The 20,016-nt window shown below is 43.5% G+C and overlaps 2 protein-coding genes across 7 annotated transcripts in view; both read left to right on the top strand.

Moving 5' to 3' along the window:
* Positions 1-10,560, top strand: part of slc12a5b (solute carrier family 12 member 5b) — a 45,999-nt gene extending 35,439 nt beyond the window's left edge. For 5 of the 6 annotated variants that reach the window (XM_061778612.1, XM_061778622.1, XM_061778607.1 and 2 more), the window contains 11 exons: positions 883-987; positions 1,096-1,264; positions 1,346-1,541; positions 4,471-4,640; positions 4,714-4,845; positions 5,312-5,419; positions 5,592-5,708; positions 7,787-7,965; positions 8,573-8,587; positions 8,670-8,803; positions 9,898-10,560. In XM_061778612.1, coding sequence (XP_061634596.1) covers positions 883-987; positions 1,096-1,264; positions 1,346-1,541; positions 4,471-4,640; positions 4,714-4,845; positions 5,312-5,419; positions 5,592-5,708; positions 7,787-7,965; positions 8,573-8,587; positions 8,670-8,803; positions 9,898-9,989 — 1,417 coding nt within the window. In that variant the 3' untranslated portion in view covers positions 9,990-10,560. The remainder of the gene's footprint in view (positions 1-882; positions 988-1,095; positions 1,265-1,345; positions 1,542-4,470; positions 4,641-4,713; positions 4,846-5,311; positions 5,420-5,591; positions 5,709-7,786; positions 7,966-8,572; positions 8,588-8,669; positions 8,804-9,897) is intronic. The other variant, XM_061778597.1, reaches the window with a different exon arrangement.
* Positions 10,561-18,495: 7,935 nt separating this feature from the next.
* On the top strand, positions 18,496-19,864 carry rh50 (Rh50-like protein). Its single transcript, XM_061748196.1, is given in 2 exon segments — positions 18,496-18,660; positions 18,662-19,864. Coding segments are annotated over 2 exon segments (1,368 nt in total).
* The last annotated feature ends 152 nt before the right edge of the window (positions 19,865-20,016 follow it).

Below are 20,016 nucleotides of genomic sequence, written 5' to 3'. Positions count from 1 at the left end.
TTCCCCATTTTGTCCTTATAATACAGCTCGAGCCGGCTCGCTCCACTCTTGTTGGCGTCGCCACGGTAACGAGTGTATCCGGTCGCATTTGAGTTGACAAGATAAAGCCCAATGATCGTAAAAAAAAGGGATGCGGTGGTATCGGAATATAAGATTTTATTGCAGTAGTCTGAATAATGCAATCGTGAAAGAGCAAATTTGTCTTGTAGTCTGTTCCGGGCATTACGTGTTGTCTGTCTCAGACGTGTTGTCTGTTCCACACCGCCGACATGTTTTTTTATTTTATTTATTTTTAATAACTTCATTGGCCTCAGATATTTACAGTGCTACGTCAAAAGACACGCGACAAGGCTAAAAATAAACTAGCTTTTGGATTCAAATATACTGTGCATGCGGCGATTCGGAGTAAATGTCTTTTGCAGCGCATTGATCAGATCGGCAAATTATGAAATTAAAGCCGATCAGCCAATCAGCATAAAATGCTAAATATCGGCCGATCAGCCCGATCAAATTGGTGTAAAGTCTATTCATTACTTATTCTGTCTTTTCTAGTCCCTCCTGATATGCATCACAACATCTTCATTTTAGTAACATCGTGCTTCTTTTCTTCTACTTTCTCAAGTGGCGCTGCTTCCATCCGTACTTCATGGCTGGTCTTACCACTTCTTTATGGACATTACCTTTTAATTTTAATGGGACTCTTCTGTCACATATCACCCCAATACCTTCCTCCAGTTGTTCCAACCACAACTAAATGCCGCTTCACCTTGATTGAAAAGGAAGCGCGTACATGATTTGTCTCAATAATGCACAAGCTGCAATGAGATGAAGTCTTGATTGGAAATGTCTTTTAAGCTAACTGAATAAACCGCTGTGTGACAGAGCTGAGAAAGAATGGGGTGACGGGATACGCGGTATCTCTCTGAGCGCTGCTCGATTTGCTCTCATGAGGTTGGAGGAGGGACCACCGCATACCAAGAACTGGAGGTCAGTCCACAGTCAAGTTCAATTGGTTACATTTAGGGATAATGATGCTCAATTTCTGGTCAAGCTGGCTGTGCTCTACTGTAGATATGTACATGTTTCTTTGCTTAGGCCTCAGATCCTGGTTCTGGTCAGTATGGATGCCGAGCAGAATGTCGAGCAGCCTCGTCTAATCTCTTTAACCAATCAGCTGAAAGCAGGCAAGGGCCTCACTATCGTTGGCACCTCTGTTCAAGGAAAGTTTCTCGACAACTATACTGAGGCCCAAAGGGCAGACCAGGTCTCTGTTACACACCACTAAGTGAGCACAAAATTTGTTTTAATTTCTAACAACTGCCATTGATTCTTTGTCACCTTGCAGTCTTTGCGGAAACTGATGGAGACCGAGAAGGTGAAGGGCTTCCCTCAAGTGGTTATATCCTCCAATCTGAGGGATGGAACGTCCCACTTGATCCAGGTTGGAGGACTGGGAGGTTTGAAGCACAACACTGTGATGGTCAGCTGGCCACGTAACTGGAAACAGCCCGAGTTCCACCAACAATTCCGAGACTTTATTGGTATGTTCCTGCTGATGTTATCACTATCTATACATTTTATTAGCTTTCGGTGACCACGGTCTTCTCTACTGCACATTCTACAACCCCAATTCCAATGAAGTTGGGATGTTGTGTTAAACATAAATAAAAACAGAATACAATGATTTGCAAATCATGTTCAACCTATATTTAATTGAATACACTACAAAGACAAGATATGTAATGTTCAAACTGATAAACCTGATTGTTTTTAGCAAATAATCATTAACTTGTAATTTTATGGCTGCAACACGTTCCAAAAAAGCTGGCACAGGTGGCCTCAAACACCTGTTTGGAGCATCCCACAGGTGAACAGGCTAATTGGGAACAGGTAGGTGCCATGATTGGGTATAAAAAGAGCTTCTCTGAATTGCTCAGTCATTCACAAGCAAAGATAGGGCGAGGTTCACCTCTTTGTGAACAAGTGCGTGAGAAAATAGTCCAACAGTTTCAGGACAATGTTCCTTAACGTACAATTGCAAGGAATTTAGGGATTTCATCATCTACGGTCCATAATATCATGAAAAGGTTCACAGAATCTGGAGAAATCACTGCAAGTAAGAGGCAAGGCCGAAAACCAACATTGAATGCCCGTGACCTTCGATCCCTCAGCACTGCATCAAAAAACGACATCAATGTGTAAAGGATATCACCACACGGGCTCAGGAACACTTCAGAAAACCAATGTCAGTAAAAACACATCCGTAAGTGCAACTTGAAACTCTACTATTCAAACCAAAAGCCATTTATCAACAACACCCAGAAACGCCGCCGGCTTCTCTGGGCCCGAGCTCATCTAAGATGTACTGATGCAAAGTGAAAAAGTGTTCTGTGGTCCGACGAGTCCACATTTCAAATTGTTTTTGGAAATTGTGGACGTCGTGTCCTCCGGGCCAAAGAGGAAAAGAATCATCCAGACTGTTTTGGGGGCAAAGTTCAAAAACCAGCATCTGTGATGGTATGGAGATGTGTTAGTGCCAATGTCATAGGTAACTTACACATCTGTGAAGGCACCATTAATGCTGAAAGGTACATACAGGTTTTGGAGAAACATATGCTGCCATCCAAGCAACGTCTTTTTCATGGACGCCCATGATTATTTCAGCAAGACAATGCCAAACCACATTCTGCATGTGTTACAACACCGTGGCTTCGTAGTAAAAGAGTGCGGGTACTAGACTGGCCTGCCTGCAGTCCAGACCTGTCTCGCATTGAAAATGACAATTGTGCAAAAGATGCAGAGTCCTCTAGCACATGGAGCAGTTTGAATGACTAATTCGAACTGCTCTAAGTGCTAGAGGACTCTGCATCTTTTTGCACAATTGTTTTTTGTCAATGTCTTTATGTCTCCAAAGTGTTCTGTAAATTGACTGTCTGTTGTACTAGAGCGGCTCCAACTACCGGAGACAAATTCCTTGTGTGTTTTGGACATACTTGGCAAATAAAGATGATTCTGATTCTGATTCTGATATTGCAATAGTCCGGTGCAATGACCATTGTGCAAAGGCCGCCGAGACTTCAAGGAGTGTATGCAGTTTAAAGTGACGAGTAGCGCGATAATCTGGGACAATGTTGATTGTGCAAATGTTGCAGATACTCCTCAGTCAGTATGCAAATGGAGCAGATGCTACTCTGGCATGAGTGGCAAGTATTGGTCAACAACAGATATGCAAATAATGCAGCGTGGCGAGACTACTACAGTAAGTGCACGAGTAATATATAATTGGCCCCACAGAAATGTGACAGTCAAAAAATTGCCAGCATGTTGTAATGGAATTGTAGGTTAGGTGTTTAAGAAGTTGATCGCAAGAGGGAAGAAGCTGTTAGAATGTCTGCTAGTTCTAGTTTGCATTGATCGGTAGCGCCTACCTGAGGGAAGGAGCTGGAAGAGCTGGAGACCGGGATGTGGAGGGTCCGAGAGGATTTTGCACGCTCTTGTCTTAGTTCTGGCAGCGTGCAAGTCCTCAAGGGTGGGTAGGGGGGTACCGACAATCCTTTCAGCAGTTTTGATTGTCCGTTGCAGTCGGAGTTTGTCCTTTTTTGTAGCAGCACCAAACCAGACTGTGATGGAAGAACACAGGACTGATTCGATGACCGCTGTGTAGAACTGCCTCAGCAGCTCCTGTGGCAGGCCGTGCTTTCTCAGAAGCCGCAGGAAGTACATCTTCTGCTGGGCCTTTTTGAGGACGGAGTTGATGTCAGTCACCCACTTCAGGTCCTGAGAGACTGTAATTCAGCTGGACAACGTGAGGGGCAGCTGTGGCGAAGGATGCCTCCTAAAGTCCACGATCATCTCTACAGTCTTGAGCGTGTTCATCTCCAGGTTGTGTTGGCCGCACCACAGCTCCAGCCGCTCCACTTCCTGTCGATATGCAGACTCGTCACCGTCCTTGATGAGGCCGATGACAGTGCTGTCATCTGCAAACGGAGACCCCGGACTGTTGAACAGCTGAAGCTGTACATCAAGCAACAATGGGAAAGAATTCCACCTACAAAGCTTCAACAATTAGTGTCCTCAGTTCCCAAACGTGTATTGAATGTTGTTAAAAGAAAAGGTGATGTAACACAGTGGTAAACATGACCCTGTCCCATCTTTTTTGGAACGTGTTGCAGCCATAGGATTCTAAGTTAATGATTATTTGCTAAAAACAATCCAGTTCATCGGTTTGAACATTAAATATCTTCTTTGTAGGGTATTCAATTAAATATAGGTTGAACATGATTTTCAAATCATTGTATTCTGTTTCACACAACGTCCCAACTTCATTGGAATTGGGGTTGTACTACACGTGGAGTTTTTCTTGTAACAAAGAAGTAGACGCCGCTTTTGAAAGGGTACACTTAGCTCACAGACAGACCCATTTATCCAGTCACTCTTTTTTGCAAATAAATTCCTCCTGTCACTGTGCAGAGGTGGTGAGAGAGACCACAGTGGCCAGTTTGGCCTTGTTGGTTCCCAAAAACGTCTCTAGCTACCCATCCAATGGAGAGCGCTTCACAGAAGGACACATTGATGTGTGGTGGATTGTCCATGATGGAGGCATGCTGATGCTTCTGCCATTCCTGCTGCGTCAGCATAAGGTAAAAAATGCAAGACTGTTAAGTATTCTTTAGGTTGAATGTCTTCCTCTACTGGTCCTCCTTTTTCCTGTAGGTGTGGAGGAAGTGCAAGATGCGCATTTTCACTGTGGCCCAGTTGGATGACAACAGCATTCAGATGAAAAAGGACGTCATGACTTTTCTCTATCACCTGCGTATTGACGCTCAGGTGGAAGTGGTGGAGATGGTAAGATTGATGTACACTCACTGGCCACAGTATTAGCTACACCTGCGCAATTGATTCTATTCATTCATTTGTCTGTTTTATTTATTTTAGACCAATGATTCTAACAAGAACTTGGTGATGTGTGGAATAATGCAATACAATACAGGAGCTTGCTCAAAACTTCTGTCCTGCACCAGTCACGTAGATAAATGAAGAAACCAAAATATCAGAAATGCCACATAGTATAATGTAGTGCTATTCTATACAACTGCAAACAATAAATATGTACAACAAAAAAAGAGCGTGTGGTTAGATTCATAGCTCTGTGACAGTCAATGAAACGCACTATTATCCTATTCGGACGGAATAGTATAGGATCTCTGAGTATAAGGTCACAAACAAATTGTTCAATAATATAAGTGCCGCTCCTTCATCTATCAACAATATGATGCTTGTTTTACACTTGCACTTTGCCTTCCTATCCTAGCATGACGGTGACATCTCAGCCTACACGTATGAAAAGACACTGGTAATGGAAGAGCGCTCACAGATCCTCAAGCAGATGCATCTGACTAAGAATGAGATGGAGCGAGAAGTAAGCAGGCATATCACCTAAATCAAAGAAGAAAGCTTCATTTTGTTTTCACCCATCTTGCTCTAACCGTATGCGCTCTGACGATAAATTGAACAGCAAGCTACCAAAAAAATACATTCCTCGGGGAAATTAGCAACTGGGAGTCATCTGTCGCATTCCTTTATAACTACAGATTCAGAGCATAACAGATTCTTCCCGTGGGTCCATCCGACGTAAAAAATCCTTTGCCTCGCGCTCACACCACAGCATTGACGAAGGAGCCAGAGTGGCCGAACAACTAGAAGAGGAGGTACAGACCATCTGAACTGTTTTTTCTGTTCATCTCTTGGGTGTCATCCCAAAATCACACAACTACGCCAATTAATGATCCATTCATTCATTTTCCATTAGTGTCACGGTTGAGCTGGAGCTTATTCCAGCTAACATTGGGCAAGAGGCAGGGGTCTGATTGGTCAACAGTCAATCACAGGGCACATATTGACAAACTTAAGACAGACACACATGGGCAACTAGTGATGACTGCTATTGATGAAGTATGTGAATGTACAACCCCAATTCCAGTGAAGTTGGGATGTTGTGTTAAACATAAATAAAAACAGAGTACAATGATTTGCAAATCATGTTCGACCTATATTTAATTGAATACACTACAAAGACAAGATATTTAATGTTCAAACTGATAAACTTTATTGATTTAAGCAAATAATCATTAACTTGGAATTTTAAGGCTGCAACACGTTCCAAAAAAACTGGGACATTGTCATGTTTACCATGTTTACCATGGTTACATCACCTTTTCTTGCTTGATGTACAGCTTCAGCTGTTCAACAGTCCGGGGTCTTGTTGTATTTTATGCTTCATAATGCGTTGTTCAAAACCTGCATGTACCTTTCAGCATTAATGGTGCCTTCACAGATGTGTAAGTTACCCATGCCATTGGCACTAACACAGCTCCATACTATCACAGGTGCTGGCTTTTGAACCCATAACAGTCTGGATGGTTCTTTTACTCTTTGGCCCGGAGGACACGACATCCACAATTTCCAAATACAATTTGAAATGTGGACTCGTCGGACCACAGTACACTTTTTCACTTTGCATCAGTCCATCTTAGATGAGCTCGGGCCCAGAGAAGCCGGCGGCGTCTCTAGGTGTTGTTGATGAATGGCTTTTGGTTTGCATAGTAGAGTTTCAAGTTGCACTTACGGATGTAGCGCTGGACTGTATTTACTGACATGGGTTTTCTGAAGTGTTCCTGAGCCCATGTGGTGATGTCGGTTTTTGATGTAGTGCCGCCTGAGGGATCGAAGGTCACGGGCATTCAATGTTGGTTTTCGGCCTTGCCGCTTACATGCAGTGATTTCTCCAGATTCTCTGAACCTTTTGATGATATTATGGACCGTCGATGATAAAATCCCTAAATTCCTTGCAATTGTACGTTGAGGAACATTGTCCTTAAACTGTTGGACTATTTTCGCACACACTTGTTCACAAAGAGGTGAACCTCGCCCCATCTTTGCTTGGGAATGACTAAGCAATTCCGGGAAGCTCCCAATCATGGCACCCGCCTGTTCCCAATTAGCCTTTTCACCTGTGGGATGTTCCAAACAGGTGTTTGATGAGCATTCCTCAACTTTCTCAGTCTTTTTTGACACCTGTCGCAACTTTTTTGGAACGTATAGCAGCCATAAAATTCTAAGTTAATGAATATTTGCTAAAAACAATAAAGTTGATCAGTTTGAACATTAAATGTCTTGTCTTTGTAGTGTATTCAATTAAATATAGGTTGAACATGATTTGCAAATCATTGTATTCTGTTTTTATTTATGTTTAACACAATGTCCCAAGTTCATTGGAATTGGGGTTGTATTATTATAGAAATGTTCGTGGGGGAAAAAGAAAAATAATACTGTTAGCTGTGTTTACAGAGTTCTCAGTTCTAAATTCAAGGAGGCATGTTTACAAACACCAGGAAGGTCACTTTTGTTGAACAAGTATATTTATTATTTCCAAATAATAAATTCAAAATGCTGAAATTCAATTTGTAGTCTTCAGATGCATGTCTTTCGCCGGCGATTGGCTGTCGACCAGTCCAGGGTATACACCACCTCTTACCCAAAGTCAGATGGGATAGGCTCCAGCACACCAGCGACCCCAATGTGGACAAGCACTATAGAAAAAGGGTGGATGGCTTGTTCAGGTTGCCAGTGAGGTAGCGGTGTCCACTCTATTCAGCTCTAAAGTGTTACATCTCGTTTGATGGAGGCGCTTTCTCATTGCTGTCATGGTGGACAGTGACACCTTTGTTGATGGGTGTCTCTTTTCTTTCTTTCACCCTGTCACACTGTCATTATGTCCATGTCTCAGTCTGTGGATGTTTCCAACACAAAACAGGTCCAACTCATCCACAGTAAGGATGCCTCAACACCTACCAGCCCCACCAGCCTCACTGCACCTGCCGGGGGTGGGAACACCTGGAAAGACAATAAGGCAGCTGACAAGGGGAAGAACCTGGAGGCGGGCAAAGACCCTTTCAGCATGAAGCCGTGAGTGGCCGATTAGCTTGTTACTCACGGGAAGCCATTTGTCTTGATAAAATGTGACTTGACTCTCACAACATTACCAATATTTTTAGTGTGACTACAAGAAAACTGACATGACATATTACATTCACCTAAGGACTTCGGTTGTTGACTTTGGCAAACGTTTGAACTCAAATTAACAACATCATGCTACCTTTTCATCAAATTGGCCCATCAGAGGCATTATTTGCCTCTGCCCTTCAGACAGAACTGCAGAGTACGTAGTGTTTGCTCACACAGCCGTTGCAGCTCAGTGCAGTCAGTTAATTGTAGTCTGGGACAGTGACAATTGTGTTCAGCATGCAGGGGCATGGGTACATGGGCAGTGAGTCTTCTAAACTTCACACTCTGGCCGCAGCTTCCTCTTATCGCCTTAGGCTATGTTTGGCCTCTGATACTACATCGGAAGTTGATTTGATTCCCAATTATGGATCAGTGTCTTACACACGCAGAAGAAAGCAATGAAACAACTAGCTTAGATGGACAGTATGAAAGGGCCTACGGGTTCTTGTTTAAGCACGTCTTATTTTTATTTTAAAAGTTATTTGTCCCTTTTGACATGCTGCTGTAGGGAATGGGAAAACTTGTAAGTATGACCATGGCACACTGAGACCAACTGTGTGATCCGAATAATGGCTACATCCAAAGTTATGAAATGTCTCCACAAGGAACCAGACAGATGTGAGGCGCATGCACACAGCTTTGCGGCTCAATGAAGTCATCACAAAAAAGTCCAAGGAGGCAAAGCTCATCCTGCTCAACATGCCTGGACCCCCCAAAAATCGTATGGGTGAAGAAAACTGTATCCTTGCAAGCTTGCAATAAATGAATGGCTGTTGCAGTGGATACCGTTCCCCTCGAGGACCCCATTAATGGACACAAATTGACAAAAAATATTTAGGAGAGGAAGATAAAGTATGTCTTCTGTATCAGTGCGGTAAGATGCAATGTTACCATGTGGTACAATCAATTAGTTTGTCTCAGATTTTGGAAAGGTTAGATTTATAGTTACACTTTGGAACACATTAAAAAACATTTTTTTAAATAGATTAATTTTTATAATTTTTGACTTTTTTATGGAGCATTCACTGATCTGGGTTGTCATATGAACTTCTATTGTCTAAATTGTGCACATTTGTCATGAGATAAAAATGGTATAGTACGGCGGTTTTCCACATGCTGTACACATATTTTTGCTATGCATGTTTTTACTTTTCATCTTTTTTTGTCAACAGTTTATTATTTGTGTAAAGACCAAATATGTGGTTAATTCCAACATAATGATCCATGGTTATAATCCACTTTTTTATAGGAAACATCAAAGGGTCCCATTGATGCATTAATTCAAAATTAAGAAAAGTAATCAAAATGTAATCAAATGTAGTTACACTACTACTGCATTACATTTTCAGCAGGGTAAAATGCGCATCTTGCACTTCCTTCCTTTCAGCAGGGTAACTTGTAATTGTTACTACTACATTTCCAAAGTAATATTCCCAACACTGTCTGCCGACGCGCAGCGAGTCTTGCGCTCGCACAAAAATGAAGATGTATCAATGAAAATAGTCCGCAGTAACCAAAATGTCCCATACTCCGGGCAGAAGCCAAAGGACCCACACTAGCTGCACCGATAGCATCCGGCTTTGCACAGACCGATCTGCCAGAAAGGCAAACACATGCAGCGAGCCTTGCACTGGCACGAATATCAAGATGCGCATCATTTGTGATATGGTGCATATTATGCAGTCTACGAACTGTCAATAAGACTCCAAAAGTATTTCATACCATTTAACAATGACCTATGATGAAATAAGAACAGTGTTGAGCTGTTCTATGATTTGTATTTTGTATTAACGTGCTAGTCTTTGCTCCTCCTTCACTGAAACTGCCCTCCAGACATGGAGTTCCTCGAGGTGCTCACCGAGGGTCTAAATCGAGTTCTCCTCGTCCGCGGAGGGGGACGCGAGGTCATAACCATCTACTCCTGAATGTCCTGAATATATTTTAACCAGGGGCTCTACCCTCAACTCCCACTGACTTCCACAAAACCACCCTCAGGGATCTCATGCAGGAGTCTCCATCCTGATTCCATTGTACTTCACTACTGCGTCTTTTCCCACTTCTTAATGAAGAATGCGTTTGTCTTTTCTTATTCCCTAATACAATCTTGTTGTGTGAATGTTTTCAATATTTACTCATCTTAAAATGTTTATTTCTTTTTCTTTAATGGTGTGTATGATCACACACCTAATTTACAGCTCCACAGTGATCATATAAGTTATGCAAACACTTAAGAATTTTGTTGCCTCAATTGTTGTAAAAACATGACCCTTGTTTGTGAAGTTCTGTAGCAGTAATTAAGAGGAGAGATTAATTTTCGTTTTCAATAATCAGAAATGGAGGTGCATATGAAACTGTATATCATCAAATAGTCATCCTTGCATGTGTGTGTGTGTGTGTGAGTGTGTGCTTTTGAGAGAGAATGAGAATGACTAACACTTGTAAATAAATTTCAAATTAAAGTGTGTGTGTGTCAATAAAGGTTTTTGTGTTGTTTTATTTAATTGTCAGGTATTAATTTAAAGATGTCATTAATACTGTATACTCGGGTGAAATACAAACGGTACAAAAGTCTGTTTAGTGTACATATTAGTCAGGCCGATAGGTTGGACTCAGTTTTCACTTGTTGAACTGTGGTTACAGGTTGTAACAGACCACATTGGTATTACAACATCCATCCATTTTCCGTACCGCTTATCCTCACTAGGGTTGCGGGCGTGCTGGAGCCTATCGCAGCTATTTTCGGGCGGGAGGCAGGGTACATCCTGTATTGATCGCCAGCCAATCGCAGGGCACATATAAACAAGCTTTTGCACTCACCATCACACCTACGGGGAATTAACCTACCATGCATGTGTTTGGGATGTGCGAAGAAACCGGAGTACCCGGAGAAAACAACTCAGGATAACATGCAAACTCCATACAGGTGAGGCCGGATTTGAACCCCGATCCTAAGAACTGTGAGGCAGACGTGCTGCCGGTATTACAACATGTACTTTATTTTGTTACAATCAATTGGATAGCAGTTGTAGTATATTTCAATAGTACTGAAGTCAGACTTCCTTTGAGAGGGCCAAATGTTTGGAGATCTGTAGTCACGCCAATCATCTTTTCTTTGTAATTCTACATCTAAGGACTTCCTTCAACCCTTTGTACGTTTATTAGGGTTTTCCGTCTCCTCCCAGACAGTAACCTGTCTTGGGTTTACAACAGGCGTCCCGATCTTCAAAGAGGGCTGTTTTGCATTATAGAAGAGAAGGGCCCCGCTACCTCTACTATAATTACCCCCATGGATATTGTTTTAAGGGAGAATCCCCTGGGGATTCACGACACATCCCAAAAGAGGTGTAAACGCTGGCCAGAAATTGATAGACCTTGGACAGGTGAGGGGACCTTCAACTCGGATGTAATTGAAACCACCCGTGTGTTTGTATCTACATATAAAGCTTAACAGAAAAAGGGAAAAACAGGAATAAAACGTAAGGAAAAGCGGTTAAGGGAACTGGGGATGTTGAAACTGTTTGAAGATGAGGGAATTAAAGTACAGAGGGAAACAAATGAGAATACGGGGGGAATGACTGAGGAGATATCAAAGAATTGGGCAGAAGTAGGACAACTTATGACAAATGTTAACACACCTTTCTCACATGTTTCCCCGGTTTAGGGTCCCCCGCCATATGAAGGAAAACCGGTGCAATCTAGCATTTACCCACAACTCCCAATAATTAGTCAACATGGTAATTACCAAATTGAAGATGAGAGGGACGGTACAATAGAGACAGGTAAAGCCATGGGCCACAATTGTATTACAACCGAGTCCCTGCTGTAAGGAAAAGGCAGTAAGATTTTCAAAAGGGAGTGGTAAAAGGCCAACAAAGGGGGTCATTAAGTATGATATCCGGAGTGACACTGAAGGGGCCGCTGGAGGGTACGACCCGAAAATCAAACGAATATTGTTCAGGGCGGAGAAAAAAGGACGCATGACATTGCAAGGGGGGAGTCAAGTGAGAGTAACTGTGAAAGTGGCAGTGACAGTGATGACATTACCCAGGAACATGAGGCCAGGGGCCCCACACCTACCACCCGAGACACCCCCACCGATGTTGACGATTGGATAACGCAGTCACTGAGGGACAGAAGACTGAGAAAGCAACGTTGTCACGTGGACTTGGAGTTGGCAACCAGACAGAACGTGGACAGAACCTTGAATACAAGCCTTGGCAGAGTTACGACATGACGGCGGTGCTTGAGAAGTTACCCACCCTTCAAGACGGAGCGCATCCATGGATATCCAAGCTTGAAGAGGCCTTAGTGGGAACGCAGCCTGCTGTGGGGGACATAAAGAGACTTTTAGCCACCCTTTTGGGGGTCCATACGCTGAAAGACATCCTGAAAAAGGCGGGACTGTACCGATACAGCAGGTTCACCTTGACAGAGTCCAGAGATTACTATCGGCTTTTGGAGCAGGAAGATGTGACTCTAGCAAGGTATACCACTGAACCCCGCTAAACTTTTGCCAACTTCAGAAGATGGGGAACCTCATGATTGGATGTACGAGGCGGAAAAGTATTCCAAATTAAGAGCAGATTTGCAAGCCCTCCCATTGCGTGAGGCCAATTTGGAACTGTGGACGGTTGGTTCTTGTTATTGTATTGGGGACTCGTTGAGTGCTGGTTATGCGATTGTGAAATTCGGAATTTGTACTTGTAAAAGCTGAAACAATACCTCAACCAGCCTCAGCACAACTGGTGGAATTAGTGGGTTTAACCGAGGCATGTTTGTTAGCGGAAGGAAAACGGGTAACCATTTATACTGATTCAGCATATGCACATAATGTTTGTCACCTGTTTGGCTCTGTGTGGAGGAACCGAGGGTTCAAGAAAACCGACGGCTCCCCCATACAACATCATGCATAGATACTGAAACTATTGGGTGCGATAATGAAACCTAGTGAACTAGCTATCGCCAAGTGCGCAGCAGATAAATCTGATGCATCAAAGGTCTCACTGGGTAATACAGCAGCTGATGAAGCAGCTAAGGCAATTACGGGAGCTAATAAACTGGGGAAAGTTCTTTTGGTCACACATGACATTGATTTAGAGGACAAGATAACTCTTCAGGATTTTATTTTACTGCAAGAGGCAGCGCAGCCAATTGACAAGCAGCTGTGGGTTGAGAAGGGAGCGTGCCAAGACTCCACGGGTTTGTGGAGAAATCATGAGGGTCTCATAGTGGCGCCCCGGACATGTTGGGTCTGGTAATTCATGAGTGGGGAAGTGAAGCGGAAAAATTAGGAAAGTGAAGCTGAAAATTACGAAAGAGTATGGTTTTTGGGCACCATATTTGCTGCAACAAATTGACTATATTATAGGCAGATGCATCATATGTCTGAAAAACAATGTCAGGAGAGGGTGATGACACCTCCAGGTTATATTTCAACCCCCAACGGGCCAATGCGGGAAATAGTTGTGATATGATAAAACCAATTGAGGGGAAAAGATATTTGCTGGTGGTCGTGGATAGATTTTCACGATGGCCTGAAGGGTGCCCAACTAAACGGAAGGATGCTCAAGTATCTGGCAACTTTACATAGGTCTATATCGGCATGTGTTGTTGACAGGCAGAAGCAAGACGAAGCGCAAGAGAGACTCAGGGAACATAGAAAGAACACAGTGCAACCTGGTGACAAGGTATTTGTGAAAGTTTTCAGGAGGAAGTGGTTCAACGAACGGCAACAAGGTCCATTTGAAGTTGTTCGTAGCACTGGTACAGCTGTCCAGATTAAAGGGTCACCAACCTGGGACCATTTGTCACACTCTGTCAAAGTACCAGAAAAAGAAACCACACAAAGGTATAGACATAAGAAGGATGGCCCCGAACCACTTCATATCCCCGAAGGAGAAGATGAAGGAGAAGTACAAGCGGAACTTCAACATCAATGTAAAATACAATCCACGGGGGATATGGCCTCTACTGATCCTGAGGTACACGCTCTGGGCACTACCAGCAATGACACAGTCGTTGAGAGAAGAGAAAAAAGGTTCAGCAACGTCAATCTACAACACGCCCCAGAGGAACTCAAGTTCAGGCCTTCAGAACCTAGAACGACCCAGGTCATGGAGAGGAGTAAAGACCCAGTGCGCGGAACAGCTAACACCACCAGATCTAGGAGTCCAAGACCAGCTCGTCAGAGAAGTAAACCTAACCGTTACGATGATTACGATTGAGGGAGTTCTGGTGAACTCCATTTTACTACCATGTGGGTGTCCCCAATATGATACTTTTCTTTGTAAACAAGGTGCCGAGTGGAAAGATAATCCTGGGAAAAAACTTGATCTGCTAAGGTTAACTTTAGATGATAATTTCTTGTTGTTTAATACTTTGAGGAGGTTTGAGGTCAAAGGTGACTGTGCACTATTCATACAGCATGTCCAAACCACAGACTGGGGACCATATACATGTTCTTGTATCAGACCGGTATCGAATAATCGAGGCGACCTTACTAAATGGTTAACGCTAACCTATAAGACCCATTTAGTCAACCTGGTAGAACAAAAAGGACGAGTTAGAGCCCCCTCTAAGGGGATAACTATTAAAGGAAGTATCATTTCCTCTAAAGGCAGTAAACGGAATAAAGATCCCGTAAAGTCTAATGGTAAAAGGAAAACTGCGGTTCTGACCTCTCAAGGTGAACACACAGCCGGCAGAGCACCTGAGACCAGGTTAGTCGTGCGTGAAAGGGAAGAGAACTTTTTTTTCGGGCCGGTGGGGTCACAAGAAGTAGCAAACAATGATTTAGGGGATTTAAAGAAACGTCGAGCCAAATGGAAGGCCTTTGGCTTTGACTCCTCGGCATTACAGGGCGACGACCTTTGGGCAGGTAGGAATAAGTGGTATCGACAGTTGAAGCATTCCGTTAGAGTTTCGGGGTTAGTTAACGGACCATGCTTGGTCAGGATTCCACCTCCCAGTATGTCGGTGTCAGTTTTTGAAACAATACCGGTGCCTTTACGTCACTTTTGCCAGCATGCTTTGTTAAGGTGGTTAGACTTCATACAAACCGACCCACCTGATCATCATCTTCAGTGGTATCACAACAATATCAGAGTGCGTGATACAGAGTGTGACTGGGTGGAAGATCTGAAATATTTGTACTTACTCGGACAGCATGAAGATTTGCAATCAGCTGTCCCTGACTCGATAAATGTGAGACCGGTAAAATCGACAATTTGTTTTTGTTCAAATGAGACTCATGGGAATCCAGGAAGGTTTATGGGAATTTCGGAGTGTGTATATTGCTTGATGAAATTTAAAGTTCAGCCATTTGGAGATAGGCTCAAGACCTATTCGGTGACATTTTATTCACAAGCCAAGGGTCAACTAGTGACGTTGCAGGTAACGAACTGTACGTTAGTTGGAAACAGTACTATGGGGAATTTTAAAGATATTTGGTGGGTCTGTGGAGATAAGGCTTACATATTTTTACCTTATGGTTGGACTGGATGTTGCTATGCGGCAACATTACGGCTTCCGTATGATGTAATAACTATTAAGCGGGGTGAGGGGCCTGTGAATGTTCAACCTATTGGGGTTAAGGATACCAGGACTAAGAGAGAATTGGCGCAGTTCCACAAATTGGAGGCATATCATTGGCGTATTAGTTTAGGAGAAAAATGGGGCATTGGATTTTTCCCATGGTATAGAGTAACATTTTTAGCTGATCACATTGATAATATAACGTAACCTTTGCAGGGTTTTGCTAATGAAACGATTAAGGGAGTCGAGCTTTTGTCAAATACAAAGAGAAGCCATCGACTAACTCTGCTTAAACACGACATGGCACTGGACTACATTTTGGCCAGGCAGGATCGTTTGTGTGTTTATCTTAATTTGACCGGAGATGCTTGTTACACGTTGATACCAGACAACTCAGATAATATCACCAGCGTAGTGGAAGCGTTAAAGGTCATTAGAGACGCTTTTGGCCCTTCGGCTGAAGCTGGCTGGTCAGCCAATACCTGGTTAAAGGATAGGTTTGGGCCTATGGGTGCAGTGTTGGTTCAAATGTTAGCAGCGCTCGTATTGGCTTTGTGTGTCATGTTTTGCTTCTGCACCTTGCTGCTCACATTTGCCAAGGCCATGATCCTCCGGTGAGTTGGCATTGTAATGCCGGGAGACAAAGTACAATTGCCAGTATTAAAGGGGGATGAAACTAATGGTGACGTGGTAACAATGGAGTCCACGGTACGAGATGCATATCCAATGTGAACGTTTGTGTATTGTTTTTAATTCAACGTTAAGTCATTTTCTGTGCAAAGATTCCTTCTATTTTGTTTCATAAGAGTGATGTTCAGTGGTGTACGCACAGGAGTCATGTCCACATTGATTGGAGACCTGAGGTGATGGAAGGGGGGTATTGGGCAGTTAAGTATTAAGCAACTGCCCTTGCCAGTTCGGCTCTACCTCTGTGGACATGACTGCCCTCCATATGATGTATTGCTAGATATCCATTTGACAATTTGTTGTATTATGTTTGCTTTTGTTGCCAAATACTGGCAGATTTTTTTGTTTTTCCAGTTCGGGGTCCCGGTTGTGTAAACCTGGACTCTGGGACTTGTTCTTGGACTGTGATTATGGACAGCGGGCTCCGGGCTGAATGGTTAAAAGTTTCTTCAGCAATGTCACGAACTGTAGACCATATGGAGGGGCACCGCTATTAAGATTCTTTTCTATTTTCGTTTGTGTGTATTTGGATATGTTTGCTTCCAGAGTTGTATTTTTGTGGTTTGCTCTGTTTTTGTTCATTTATTTCGATGATGGTATTATTCTGTTGTGCATGTTTTGTCATCCGTGTCGGGGTCCCTTTGGGCGATTTGCTCTACGGGGCTCTGAAGGAGACTTGATATGGCTCTCTCTCTTTTCCTCGTCTCTTCAGAGAAAGGTTTTTCGACTGAGAGCCACGAAACCTTGGCGCTTCCACGAGGCTGCACGTACAAATGGATAAATTTAGGATTGGCTCGTTATTGTTCGCGGGGAGGAGATTTGGTTTATTTGGCTGTTTGGTACTCACGTGTGGCCTGAGGAGGCGACGAGGGGACGGAGGGAGTGATTCGGCCTTATTAGGATAATTGTTTTTCCTAGTTAATGGTTAACCTTAAGCAGATGCCTTGGAGCATGATAGACTGTCTTGACCAAGTAGATTCTTCCAAATTGTAGATAATAGGTTACCTTTTTGGGCTAACGCTGGTTTGTTGTTTCTTGCCAGGTATCAGTTGCTGCTTCTATGTCTTGTAATGACTTCGGAGATCTCATTAAAGCGGGGAATATGTAGTATATTTCAATAGTACTGAAGTCAGACTTCCTTTGAGAGGGCCAAATGTTTGGAGATCTGTATTCACGCCAATCATCTTTTCTTTGTAATTCTACATCAAAGGACTTCCTTCAACCCTTTGTATGTTTATTAGGGTTTTCCGTCTCCTCCCAGATAGTAACCTGTCTTGGGTTTACAACAGGCATCCCGGTCTTCAAAGAGGACTGTTTTGCATTATAGAAGAGAAGGGTCCCGGGTGGGATCTTAGCTAGACTGAGAGGCGCCAACAGGCGGCTATGGTTATTTCACGGACACAGAGTGCACCTGGTGGCCATCTTAACACTCCAAATATGGTCATGAGGAGCACTCACCTTCCGGGTGCACCCAGGGAGGGGCTAATTCCATGCCACGAGAATTAAACCTTGACAAACTGAGATCCAGGGGTTTTCTGGGTTTTTTCGTTGTCCTGGCTTGGTACGCAGCTGCTATGACACTAAGGCTTGTTCAATACATCGAATTAGCCCAAACCCCAAGTGTCTCGAACTCTTCATTCATTCCTGCCCAACGGAAGCTGGAGTTCTCCCGGGTGACCTCCGACTCGGAACCACAGTCGAAAAAAATCCTCCTCACAGTAACATTTTGCAAAACCTTCACAAATATTTTCTGTGGCCTTATGGTGTTTATGAGATGGGAAGTAAACACAAGCATTGTAAAAACTGCAGTGACTGATCCAAGGAAAACACGCTGATAGTGACAGACCAATTGAAAGTTTATTCACTGAATAACTTTATAGCCCCATAGTCAGCTTTCTCCCCCCTCCCCAAAAAAAGGCAAAAATTCTAATTTGGTTGAAATGGATCACATCCTTTTAGTGGGAATCTTGTTATAATGTGAGAACACTGGTAAATTCAGTGCTTGTTATTCTAGAATATGAGGTGCCTAAATTTTCAATAAACAACTGCTTGAACAGCAAGACATTTTTATGAGCCGAGCCAAAGTTCAGACTACTGAATACCTGGACTTGTTTGAGCGGGAGCAGACTTAAACGTTATCCTCTCTTATCTGCACAATGATTATCCTGGCTTCAAATGAAACAAGTCACATTTCATCCAAGAGGACCAACAATGAAGCCAGGTGTAAGCAGCCTGCGGCTGAGGCTGCCTGTATTTGTGTTTGCCACTTTTGTCACATATGATGAACAGGCCGATCACAGATTTCAAACCAACGAGACCAGACCCATGGACAATGCAGTATACAAAGATTATCCTTTTTTTGCCGACATCCATGCTGGTGATGATATTCATAGGCTTCAGATACCTGCTGGCACTTTATGGTTTTGGAGGGATGTTTTTTAATTTTCTCGTGGCTTCCTTTTCCATCGAATCGGCCATTCTAGTACAGGGGTACTTCCAGTTCAGCCATGATGATAAGATCCAACTTGGAGTGATCAACCTCATCAATGCAGAGTTTGCCTACGCTGTGGTGCTGATATCCTTCGGGGCAGTGTTGGGGAAGACGAGCCCGCTGCAGCTGCTGGTCATGGCTCTCCTAGAAGTGCCGGCATTTGCAGTCACTGAATGGGCAGTGCTGAAGTACCTGAAGATAAACGACGCAGGAGGTTCCATTCTGATTCACCTCTTTGCCTGTTACTTTGGCTTGGGAGTCACTTTTGTGCTGTACAGGCCTCGCCTCAACGAAGGTCACGCGAAGGAGAACAGCAGCTATCAGTCAGACATCCTGGCTATGATGGGCATCTTGTTCCACTGGGTGTTCTGGCCCTCCTTCAACTCGGCATTAACCCTGAAAGGCGATGACCAGAACAGGGCCATCCTCCACACCTTCATTGGCCTCTGTGCCTCCACCATCACAGCCTTTGCTCTCTCTGCACTACTCAACAAAAATGGAAAACTCAGCATGGCTGACATCCAGAATGTGACCCTGGGTGGAGGCGTGACAGTCGGGGCATCCGTAGATATGATGATTTTGCCTGCAGCAGCACATGCCCTGGGCACGGTGGGCTGCACCGCATGCATGCTCGGATACAAGTACTTGAGCCCCCTCTTGGCAAAGTGGTTTAGAATCCAGGATCAATGTGGAATACATAACTTGCATGGTCTAACAGGACTCATATCTTGGATTTGTGCAATAATTATGGCTAACGAGGAGGTCTATGGGCCTAGTTTGTATGATACTTTTAGGCACAGAACCCCGAAAGAAGGGGATCCAAAGTTGCTTGAGCTCCAGGCATTAATTCCTGGTCTGCAGCCAGGTTTGGGGCGGACTGCCCGAGAACAGGCGGCAGCTATCTTCTCCACCATAGCAGTGGCCGCCATCGGAGGCATGCTCACAGGCGTGGTCTTGAAAATGCCTTACCTCGCCTCACCTTCGGATGATTTATGTTTTGATGACCAGTTATATTTTGATGTGCCTCTGGACAGTTACTTACCACTTAAACTCAATGAAGCCACAGATAAAGAGGAAACTATTGCCTAAACACGCCACGCTCTCATTATGGTAATAATAAAATACAATGTCTTTTGAAAGTGTATATGTACTGTATATTTTGTGGTTATCAGGTGGTAATTATGCAATATTTATTGTCTAATTAAATCTAATGTTTTTTAGTTAAATTTGAGATAAATATA

Source organism: Phyllopteryx taeniolatus, chromosome 1 (genome assembly GCF_024500385.1).
Source record: "Phyllopteryx taeniolatus isolate TA_2022b chromosome 1, UOR_Ptae_1.2, whole genome shotgun sequence".
Classification (NCBI taxonomy): domain Eukaryota; kingdom Metazoa; phylum Chordata; class Actinopteri; order Syngnathiformes; family Syngnathidae; genus Phyllopteryx; species Phyllopteryx taeniolatus.
The sequence above is the reverse complement of the archived record's forward strand: the minus strand, read 5'-3'. Positions and strand labels throughout refer to the sequence as shown.